The sequence below is a fragment of the Typha latifolia genome, chromosome 8 (assembly GCF_019914945.1).
Source record: "Typha latifolia isolate L0001 chromosome 8, TyphaL0001v2, whole genome shotgun sequence".
Taxonomy (NCBI): Eukaryota; Viridiplantae; Streptophyta; class Magnoliopsida; order Poales; family Typhaceae; genus Typha; species Typha latifolia.
Genome location: NC_133093.1, coordinates 165,831 through 177,754, shown reverse-complemented (window position 1 = coordinate 177,754; position 11,924 = coordinate 165,831). Strand labels below are relative to the sequence as shown.

General features: G+C 37.7%; 2 protein-coding genes across 3 annotated transcripts; both read left to right on the top strand.

The window, feature by feature from the left end:
- Positions 1-1,490: 1,490 nt before the first annotated feature.
- LOC140793670 (putative disease resistance protein RGA3) lies at positions 1,491-7,171 on the top strand. The gene is made up of 3 exons (XM_073145314.1): positions 1,491-1,637; positions 2,339-5,857; positions 6,425-7,171. The coding sequence occupies exons 1-3, from the start codon at positions 1,491-1,493 to the stop codon at positions 6,470-6,472; spliced, it is 3,714 nt and encodes a 1,237-aa protein (XP_073001415.1). The 3' UTR covers positions 6,473-7,171.
- Positions 7,172-8,281: 1,110 nt separating this feature from the next.
- LOC140794076 (uncharacterized) lies at positions 8,282-11,469 on the top strand. 2 transcript variants are annotated; one of them, XM_073145915.1, is made up of 5 exons: positions 8,282-8,426; positions 10,134-10,317; positions 10,446-10,544; positions 10,639-10,790; positions 10,866-11,469. In XM_073145915.1, exons 2-5 carry the CDS (start codon positions 10,156-10,158, stop codon positions 11,245-11,247), a joined length of 795 nt encoding a protein of 264 aa, XP_073002016.1. In that variant the 5' UTR covers positions 8,282-8,426; positions 10,134-10,155; the 3' UTR covers positions 11,248-11,469. The 2 variants fall into 2 exon arrangements, with proteins under 2 accessions (XP_073002016.1, XP_073002017.1); XM_073145916.1 differs by having other exon boundaries at positions 8,305-8,426; positions 10,965-11,469.
- The last annotated feature ends 455 nt before the right edge of the window (positions 11,470-11,924 follow it).

Below are 11,924 nucleotides of genomic sequence, written 5' to 3'. Positions count from 1 at the left end.
TAATTGAGTAGTTTCATATATGAAATGGCAAAAAGACACAAAAAGTGCTCAAGGCTCTATAGTAGAGTTGAATGGTGATCCTTCTTTGTTGTCTTTTATACGAATACATTGATGAATTTACAAGAAGTTGTAATTCTTTGCATTTCTTGTGAGTCAAAATGCTTTCTTTTGATCACCTGGAACCATTTAAAGTATGAATTTTCTCCTTACTTAGAAGTAGTAACTCTCCTAACATCATTATAAACAATGCGAGTTGTACATCTTCTTAAGTTGTTAAATTCTAAAGTATGTCACATGCATAAACATGAATTACTAAATGCTTACTACTATGGCATGTTTACATGAGAATTATAATTCCTAGAAAGAAATACTATTTTTTGAACTAGAAAGAAGTACTTGGAGAGGCATGAATTATATATATATGCATGTACTATGCAGAAGGAATTTGCTTAGGGAGAATAAGAAGAAAAAGGAAAAGGTGTTGTGGAATTTTATTATCTAATATTCTTTCTTCAAATGAATTTAGAATATGCCATTAAAAGTTTGAGTGAGTAGCCATGATTCTCTGAAGATATAATATTAGTCCTTTTACTGTGGAGTAAACAATCTTCATGCCTTGCTAAAGCAAATGCGTGTTTGATCCATTAGGTAGCATCTACAAAGATATAGCAGAATAAAATTAAGCACCAGCCTTGAAACTTCCTTGATTCACTTGATGAGTTTTTGAACATTTCTTGTAATAATTAAAAATGCGTCGTCCATTTCATAAAATGGAAAAGGAAACTATAATACACGATGACAATCAATGAATTATCACGGTATATATTCACTGCCTATAAAACTAGAAAGAAACTTAGAAATCCACTCCAGAAATACATCAAACTTGTCATTCAGGTATATATCCACACCTCTGTTCCTTCTGAAAGATAGCTCTACTATAGAATTTTATATACTTGGCATAATTTTCATATATTTAGAACCATATATGGACCTATGTGAGCATTGATCTTGCTATCAGCCTGCACTGCAATGAGTGATGACAATTGCATGCCCAGTTATAGCCACCACTGCCATAATTTTTTGGATAAAATTAGCCACCGTCGTTGTCGAAGTATCATTAAACGATATAGTTCTCTAGTAGTTCAGAGCCATGCATGTTCACACTGCAGCAAATCCTTCAAGAGCTTTCAGGCATTAGGAGGCCACCATGCAGACTTCACACAGGAAGGAGATGGAAGAAAAGAGAAGAAAGCATGCAGAAGCCATGGTTGCTGAGAGACCAAAGGCTTGAATTTGATGCTGAATAATTATTGCTATTGTTGGTTTGAATTGTTTCAGTGAGAAACCATTGTTCTCGATTTATCTCAATTTGCATGCGTCCATGCTATGCCTTTTCTTTTGGACAGAGACATTTGAATCGTCCATGCTAAGCACATTTTAGTATTTTACTATTGGACGATAAATAGTATAATGGAGTGGTGAAAATAAAAATGGAATTCAAGTTTTGCAAAGAATCCGACATACTTCAATGGCCCAACACAAAAGATCTCAGCTTTGGTAAGAGCGCGGTGGAATTTTCAGGAAAGGAGGAGATGGGTATCCGAGTTTTTGCTAAAAGATTCAATTTTGTGAAGAGGGTATGTACAATTAGGATGTGGGGTTTTCTTTTGCCAATGCTCCAAAGATTGAAGCTTTATTACGAAATAGCTTGCGTGGTCGCTCGGGAGCCCCTTTTGTAGGTGAGGCAATTAGGTATAGATGCTTTTCTCCGGGAATAGTTTGACTTTTATTGAGATTTTTTTTTTTGTTTTTGTTGCTAGAGTAGTGCGTAATGAGGTGTGTCATATGTCTTCATAAATAATCCATGATTCCTTTTCTTCTTCTTTTTATTACTTTTATCTTTCGGCAAGTTGTTGGACTGCATGCCGATTGGGCATCATTTCTCTTATTATTCTCGTTCATCTTTCAGTAAAACTTTGCAGTTAGAATTCCTTCTTTTTCTTAGACTGTAAAGGCTACATGTATAATTTTTAATATCAAAGCCATAACTATCAACCAGATCTAGCTATCTTACTTCACAGCGCCACAAAATGGTAAATAGGGTATCAAATTTAGTTGGTAGTGGCTTTTGGGACTGGGTCTCCACCGATAACCCGTACTTTCCTTGTAGCTTTTTCATTTTTGGCATTGTCGCATTGATGTCTTCCTACTTATCTCTGATCAATCCTCTTGCCCATTGTTCTGTTAGCTTTTTTTTTCCCTCTCTCTCTCTCTCTCTCTCTCTCTCTCTCTCTCTCTCTTGAAATCATTCATCCCCTGCTATTCTTTGTTTGCTTAGTTCCTGTCTTCCTCCTCTCTGGATTCAGTGTTCTTGCCATTAGTAGGGAGAGGGTCTTCTTTTTTTCATATGGCAGAGATTGCGGTGGCTGGATGGTTTTCATCTCCAATCGTAAAGCAGATGATGGACACTGCTTCTTCCTACTTAGAGAGCCAGCGCAATTGGACGAAGGACATGAAGAAAGACCTCGAAAATCTTGATACTGCCCTCACAGAGATCCTTGCCACGGTAACCACCATCGAGAGGCGGCAGATCAAGGATGGGAACCAGAAGAAATTGCTTCGCAAGCTCAAAGACGCCGTTTATGATGCCGAGGATGTGCTGGATGAGTTTGATTACATGGTCCTGAAATCAAAGGCGGATAATAGAACCGTAGTAAGTTACCTTACCTCATCTTCACTTCAAATTAGCAAGCGTTTGCTAGGAGCTGACCAACCCAAAAAGAAGCTGACTGAAATCTTGAAGAGATTAGATGAAGTGAAAAAAACTGCAGATTGCTTACTTAAACTGGTTGGTTTGGATGTTATTGCTGCAGGTAGAACTCCTGAGATCTCACCATCACGCATAACTAGCTCTTCTATTGAAGAAGATCAAATTTTTGGCCGACAAGATGAGCTGAATAAGATTGTGCAGCTGTTACTTGAGACAGATGATGAACCTGGATCTAGCAGTAGGCATATTCCCATTATTTCCATAGTTGGTGTTGGGGGTGTTGGGAAGACTACTCTTGCCCAGCTTGTTTACAAGGATGCTAGCATACAAACAAACTTTGATCTGAGGATGTGGGTTTGTGTTTCTGATACCTACAATGAAATTGGACTTACAAGAGACATTTTAGAGTCAGCATCAGATCAGAATCACAGTGATATAAGGACCTTTGATAAGCTGCAGAAGGTCCTAAGTGAGAAGTTAATTCGCAAGCGATTTCTTCTTATCTTAGATGATGTTTGGTGTGATGAGGAAAGGACAGATTGGGAGAACGAGGTACTATGGAAGAAGGTGTTCGCTCCTCTTAGTAATGGGTCAAGAGGATCCAAAATTTTGGTTACAACTCGAACGGACAAGGTCGCACAACTGCTAGGTACAATAGTTTCAGAACCTCTAAAGGGATTAGTAGGTGAAGAGTATTGGTCGTTGTTCAAGAAACATGCATTTGGTGATCAAGATGAAAATCAGCACCCAAAATTAAAAGAAATTGGCATGCAAATTGCTGAAAGACTAATGGGTTTACCCTTAGCAGCAAAGGTGATTGGACAGCTGCTAAAAGCTAATCTAAACATTGAAAAATGGAATAAAATTTTGGAAAGTGATATATCGGATGATATAATGAAGGTTCTAAGATTGAGTTATCAACACCTACCAGAACACCTCAAACCATGCTTTACATACTGCAGTTTGTTTCCCAAGGATTGGCATTTCATGCCAGATAGGTTGGTCGATATGTGGATTGCACAGGGTTTTGTTCAAACCCAGGGCAAAGATAATGACGTAGAAGATATAGGGAAAGGATACTTCAATGATCTAGTGTCTAGATCTTTTTTCCAGAGATCATGGCTAGGGCTTCCCATAGAATATGTAATGCATGACTTAATGAATGACTTGGCCCGAAACATATCAAAGGATGAATATTTGAGAATTGAAGCTGATAAGTTTCTTGAAGTTCCACCTACTGTTCGCCATTTGTCTGTTGCCTCTAGTTCATTGCAAGTGCTTGAGAAGATACACAAATCGAAAAAATTGCGTACCCTGCTAATCTGGAGGAAATCATGGCACTGCCGGAAAGCATCTCTTAAAAGTGATCTATTTAGAAAATTCAAAAGTGTCCGTGTACTGGACTTGGCTGGTTGCTGCTTGGAGAAGTTACCAAGATCTATAGATCTACTCATACATCTGCGCTACCTTGCTTTCCAAGTTCCTGTTAAGCCATTGCCCGAGTCACTGAGTAGGTTTTACCATCTAGAGGTGTTGGTAGTAAATGGTCATTCTTGCCGTGAAAGTGAATGTGTTAGCTTCCCGAAAAATATTGATAGCCTGATCAAGTTGAGGCATGCTTATGTTACAAATGTGGGTGGTGCCATAATATCTGGTTTTGGAAGGCAAACTTGCCTACAGGGATCAGGCGAATTCCATGTCAAGAAGGAGAGGGGACACAAATTAGGAGAGCTGAAGGACATGAATAAGCTTCGAGGAAGTCTTAGAGTTAAGTGCCTTGAGAATGTTGAAAGCAAGCAAGAGGGTGCTGAGGCCCATCTAGATCACAAAGAACACATTCATACACTGGCGCTTGAATGGAGTGACCATGCAAGGGCTAGCATTTGTAATAGGGATTCTGAAGTACTTGAAGCCCTTAGGCCACATCCAAATCTACAAAGATTGAGCATAATAAGGTATGGTGGAGTCAGGTCTCCCAGTTGGTTGGAGGCAAACTGGATGAGCAGATTGAGCTCTATTTGCTTGTACAACTGCATGGGGTGGGAAGTTCTGCCACCTTTGGGACAGCTCCCATCTCTGGAGTGTCTAGAAGTGAAAAATATGGCTGTAGTAAGACAAATAGGCCATGAATTCTATGGAAATGGAGAGGTGAAAGGTTTTCCATGTTTAGAGGATTTACTTTTTGATGGAATGCCAGAATGGGAAGAGTGGTCTGGAACAGAGAATGGCCCTCTGTTTCCACGTCTACAAAGACTACATATCAGTAGATGTCCACGACTACTAAGAACACCGCAATTCCAATTTCCTAGTACACTAAGAATAGAAGTGGATATAACATCAGGATCACTCCCAGGCTCATCTTTGTTGAACTCATTGACATTATCAGCGCCACATTTTATCCTAAGAGCTAGCAGCTGTAGCTTCCTTAATAGCAGCTTCCATGCTGACCACTTAAAGAGTATTCATGAGTTGGACATTAGAAACTGCAAAGACCCAATGCCAGTCTCAGGGTTTCTGTTACTAAGCTCCCTCAACATACTTAAGCTAACTCATTGTTCAGAGCTGCTTGCATGTGAAGTGGAACATGATGGCGGAGGCATCCTCCCTCCATCACTCGTATCTCTTGAAATCAATGACTGTAAGGTTGTAGCAGATTTATTGCCCAGATACCTGCAGAACCTCACCTGTCTTTCCACTTTGACCATTATCAGCTGCCACTCTATGGCTTCCTTATCATTGGGACTAGATGTGCACGACCTTACTTCTCTCCAGACTTTGAATATTAGAGAATGTGAAGGCCTAACATCATTGGTTGGATTACAATCTCTCGTCTCCCTTAGGAAGTTGATGATTTCAGATTGCTGCAGATTTTGTTCTCTTCCTGTTGATTTGGAGAGTCTTACATCCCTCAAGACATTAGCCATATGTGGATGTCCTGATATGAAATCACTGCCACAGAATGGCCTGCCTGCCTCTCTTGAAACAATCTTGGTGTCAAGATGTCATCCAATGTTAGAGAAGCAGCTTCAAGAGAAGGAAGGCCCTGAATGGAACAAGGTTGCCCATGTTCCTGAAAAGATTCTACAGGTATGTAAATGTACTACTCTATCTGGAAAGGTAAAAGACAGTTCCAACATAATATATACTTAGAAGGTAGCCAGTGAATTTGTAGTCTGTAAGTTGGAGAGCACAAAGAAGGAACCAAATTGAAACCACTGTCACCTTACAGGTATCCCATAATGCTTTACTTGCTTGCTCAGGAAGTTCTTAATTGAAAAACATATATAACATATATGCTTTTCCAATGGAATGGTCATTTTCCTCCATAAAAGAACCAATGGATGTCCCTCATAAGTGTTTCTTGTACAAATCCTCCAAGCCTTCACTGTTTTCCTGTTACCAGTTGGCCTTCCTCTCTTGACCTCATTATTCTCTCAACTACATTGTCAAAAAGGTTTAGCTCAATTACATTATCTCGTTATAATAATGTGCAGGAGATGAATTTTTTTGAAGGTAATATCCAAGTTATGCCATACAGACCTTAACAGTTCCAATGCTATAGCCATCTGTCCTTTAGTTAAGTTAACGATTACTTTTGGCTGTTAAACCCCCTTTATGGAAAGGATATTTACTTCTGATCATCTTTGGTGGCAGGTAGAGCTAAATCACTTGCTGATGTTTTTCGAAGAAAGTTCTGCTTGATGCTGAATTCCTAGTCATACGGTTAGTAAATCATTCTAAAGCTTGTACTTGCATCTTCTCCCTGAGCTGCTTGTTTCTTCTACCACAAACCTTAACTAGTTCCCAGGTACATCTTTCTAAAGCTCATATATGCTTTCAGCTCAACCAATATCGCCCTTTTCTATGGTTATTCTTTTCATCAAATGGTAAATTCATCTAAATTTATCTTTCTTTTTTTATCAGGATTTGGAAATCATACTCTTAGCCTGTAGGGAGGATTAACTTAATTCTCTAGGTAATGAATTCTGATAGCAGACTCAACTTCAGAAGCATTACTGCAGTAGCATAATTCTTTTCACTTATTCAAGTGCAATCAGATGATGAGCCTCGACGTCTTTTGCATCAAAGGTTATTTTCTCTTTGGTAAAGTAGACTACTGATAGTAGTAAGTGGAGATAAAGAATTCTCATCTCAGCTGAAGACTTCATTTAATCAGCTCTTATTAGTACAACCTTATTGTGAGATGATCTACTTCCTGATTGAGTTGGAAGAAATGCATTTGAAAAGTTTGTAGAAGATGGACTACTCCTTCGTATTCGATATCAAATTTACATTACAAGCATTATTTGTATGTATTCCTGATTGTTGTAATTTTTTGATTCAATGGACAATCTGGAACGCTGAATATAACTCTGAGCATATGATTGATTACTTGGTGAAGGTTACTTCTTATAAAAATCAGAACTATATATAAATTTCCATTTGCCATTTCCTCAGATGTTTATATGAAAAACTGAAAATAGTTTAAATTATGCTTTACTAATTCAATATTTACATTTTGAGCCTTATGTCTATACGGATATGAGTTGGAAATAGTATTCTAAAAAATCAATATCCATATGCCTATATATATAGTTTAAAATATTATAAAAATGGTGATATAAAAAGGTCATTTTGTTATTTGTTTTTTTTTTTAATGTGGATTTACTTTTCTTGCACATCTACTGATACGATTCGCTCTATATTGGCTCCACGCGTGACATTGGGTTCATGGGAATGAGCCTATTTATCTAGTTGAGTAAGTAGAATTAATAAAATCTACTTTGGCCAAGGTGCGTTCGAACGTCTACATCACGTTTGCATCGACAGAGGACGGAATTGGCGCGTTCAAACGCCTGCATCATGTTCGCATCGACAGAGAACAAAAATTTTACGTTCGAACGCAATCGGACACGTTCGAATGCACCGTGGCAAAAGTGTGGGTTAAGTTAGGGATTATTATGATTGTTTGGAGTGTTTTTATGTTAATTATGGAGTCCTTAGAGTGAGCTACTATATATATGTGGAGGAAACCCTAATTGAGATTTTTTATCTGGATTGGAATTGGCTTTAGCCTCATCTCTTTCTCTCTTGACTCTAATCATTGGCGCCCTCTCCCACCTTTCTTTTTTCACCGCCCAAGTCTTTGGTTGGCCTCTTTCAGTCTCTAACCTCCCTCTTCCATAGCAACTTCTTTCTCTTCACACCACGAACTAACCCTAGCATCCATCTAGTCATTGGAGGACTATCAAGCTAAGATCTAAATTTCGGAACCGTTACGAATCGGATTAGGCCAGTTCGTAATATCTACTATTGTGGTATAATTTTATAATATTAAAAGTTTTTTATATGGATTCAAAAAATAAATATAGATATATTTGATATTCCATCTATAACTGTGTATATATTTTATAAATATGATGATTAAAGTTGTCTGTCTGTATCTGTATCGAAAAAATACGGATACTGATGCGATTTTATCATTGGTCTAAATAAATTTCAATTGTGTAGGGGTCGAACCACAAAAGACAAAAGTTAGGGAGTCATTTGAAAATTTGCCTCTCTATTCTACGGACCGCTTCGGCTTTCGCTCTTCCCTACTTTGATCTCCACTCCAACCCCCCCGACTTTCTGCGATCCAAGAGGCGACTCACAGGTATTACTCCTCGCTCTTCTCCCTATCATGCCACCACCGTAGCATTCTCGAATTGGCTTCAGATCTGGATCATTCCTTTGTTGGTATCTAAGAACATGCAATTTCTTGCTCTGTTTGATTAGTTGGATAATCTCCCATTCGGAATGGGAAGCGCTGTGTTAAACGTAGATCTAGCTAGAATTTAGTTGCTTCCTTAATTTGAGGAGATGTGTTTCGCTCAAGGTACAAATTTGGGAAGCGAAAGACTTTAACTTTAGATTGGAATCGGTTTTTGTGTTAAGATCTCCTCTCCTGGGACTATAATTAATAATGCTTGGTTAGAAGGTTTTTTTTTTTTGTTTTGATTAACTGCCAGTCGATTAGACCTCAAAAGAATGGTTCTTTAAGATACTTAGAAGAAAGTCACTTTGTAAAGCATGTTTTGCTTACGAAATGAGGAATTTGCCTGCTGGCATCTATGGTGGCATGCAATCCTTGTTTCATTTTTCTTGTAGTATCCCTAACATAAGATGTCCTTTTCAATTTGTGAACATGATGTTATAGGGCTTATCGCTTATTGATTCGCTTATTGTTTGTGGGGCTTTTATTTGTTTCCTTAATTGCCAAGCGAGATTTGTTATTGGTTAGTCATTTGCTTTAGTAACTGTTACGAAAACCGGGAATGTCAGCCTTTTATGCAGATAGTTTAGTTTATATAGATAGAATGATGGTTTGTTGATAATTCTGTTAATTTGAGTAGCATATTTCTGAATTAGGTTGTCGAAAGTTGCATTTTTTATTGATTTAATGCATATTCTAACCTTACATTCCAATTTTCATACAATATTGAGAAGAGAATTAGTCAAATTGGTAATTATCTTGAGCTCTTGTGATCTCTTGTTTTCCTTTTGGAAGTTGTCAGTTTACAATATAAAAAATGAAGGTTACTTTTTCTACTCAATTTTTGGCAGGGTACACCTGGCAATAATTTTGTCTATACTGTAATACATTACATATAAGCAACCAATTGCAATCAATTCATTACACAGATGTCCAAATTGACCTTAAGCATTGGATGGTCCAGTGCCAACACATGTTATGTTAGACATCATGCAAATACTTCATCTTTAACAAGATAAATGGACTCATTAGATACATGACATCCATTTGGTTAAACTTGTTCTGTTCACTGCCAATGATGTGGCATCATTCCAAGTATAAGTTTGATCATAAAGTTCTGTATAAAACTGGACAAAGATCTAGTATAGCATGTTAAATTTAGGTTCCAGAAGGACCACAATTACATTTTAAAGAGATTGAGAAAAATGTTTAGACTTTCTAGGAGACAGGGTCAAGTGATTGAGAAAAAGCGAATCATGTTAAATGGGGATGGTGTAGACTTAACTCTTACATTTTCTTGTGCATCATCGATTCCTCGTGGAGGTAGATATTATAATTATAAGGGATGTGCTAAAGATTTCAGAGTGCTTTGAAGGATCATATTGATTTTTATTTTGTTATACTTTCAATAGTCCTAGTTCTTGTGCATCAATCTTATTAGGTTTTCTAAACCTATGACCGATATGTGGATAAGACAACATTTTAGACCATCAGTCAACTTGAAGGTTACTTTGTCAAGTCCTGCAGCTGGCTATCATGCTTGTTGTGCTGGAATATAGCTGTCACTTGTCAAATAATGCTTTTCATTAACATTTTTTGTTTGTTCAGTTCTTCAGGTGCTTTCACAGAGATGAATAACAATCTGGGAGGCTCAGCTGGGATTTCCACAAACTCTCAGCCAAACCCTTTCGGAAATGCCTTCTATGGATCTGGATCTGGACTAATCCGTAGTGGGCTAGGAGCATATGGGGAGAAATTTCTAGGGTCAAGCTCTGAATTTATGCAAAGCAATGTGAGTTGGACATAATGACGACAGCATTCATCGTTGTAGTAGGACTATTTCACTCTCATTCTGCAGATTTTAGATCTGATATTTACATTCCATAGAGAAGCTCAGAACTTTTCATTATTTGTGGACAGATTACAGAATACCTATCTGACCCTCAGTATTATTTTCAAGTAAATGGTCAATACGTGAGGAACAAATTGAAGGTTATTTTGTTTCCCTTCTTACACAGGGTGAGGGATAGTTTATGTTCTAATTTTCCTATGTCTTCCTGGTTAGCTACCTGTAACTTAAAGTATTGTACCATTTTCTGTTGGTTTTATCCAGGGACATTGGACAAGAATTACTGAACCAGTTGGGGGAAGGCTTTCCTACAAACCTCCGATTCATGACATAAACGCACCAGATCTGTATATCCCTCTCATGGCATTCGGTAGTTATGTTGTCCTTGCAGGGTTTGCTTTAGGTGTTTTTGGAAGGTAATGTGAATACTTTGGGCTTCTACAATCATATAAGAATGACTTCACTCTGAAAAATATTACTCTACTGTACAGATTTACCCCAGAAGCTCTTAGTCTACAGTTCACAAAAGGAATAGTAGGCTGGTTTCTTCAAATCCTGCTTTTAAAAAGTTTACTATATTCCTTGGGCAGCGGTGAGGCACCATTGTTGGACCTTGTGGCATATGCAGGATATGGATTTGCTGGTATTTCTCTTGCAATTTTGGCTAGGATCATCTGGAGTTTCTCGTACTATTTTCTGCTGCCATGGATGTGTGTGTGCATGGGAGTTTTCCTGGTGAAGACCATGAAGAGGGTTCTTCTTGGGGGAACCAGGAGTTATGAGAAACATCCTAGCAGGAATCATTATTTTCTTCTCTTCATGGCTGCAGTCCAGTTTCCTCTGCTGTTCTGGCTCAGTAACATCGGTCGCTGATGCTTCATTTTCCTACCATCAATTGGCAATATAGTTTGGAGGCGACGTCTTGCTGTAAATCTGTTTAAAGACATGCTGTTGATTGCATTCTGGTACCCTGACCGACCTTTATTACGTTAAAAGAGCCTTGGAGACTGCTCATTCTCATTTTCCCTTTTCTCTGTGCATTGCTTCTGTAAGATAGTATTCCCTTATTTAAGATGGTAGTCTTTTTTTCAGTAATTTTCTTGTCATATTCTCTCAAAAGAAGGGAAAATTATAGTGTTAACTTTTTTTCAGTTCTGGGAGTTATTACTCCAAAGATTTAGCAGACGGTAATAATTTGAATAAATATGGTGACTTCCTTAGCTATTATATAATATAGTTATTAAAATCAGATCAGACATTGACCCTATCCTATTAGAGGTGGGATTACTAGATTATTAGTTCAGCCGGTGTTACTCCGTCGGTCAAATTGCTAATTTTTATTTATGATTATTTTAAATATTTGAATATTATATATAAAGTTCCAAATAACTCTAAAAACTTATATAAGCAATAATATATTTACACAGAATTTTGTTCTAACATGTATTACATGGCACGGCACTACTGTGGAAAGCTGTTTCCCCCTTAAACTAGGGCGAATCAGTGTGCTATTCCATTATTTGGCTCTTCTTATCACCACTTATCATTGT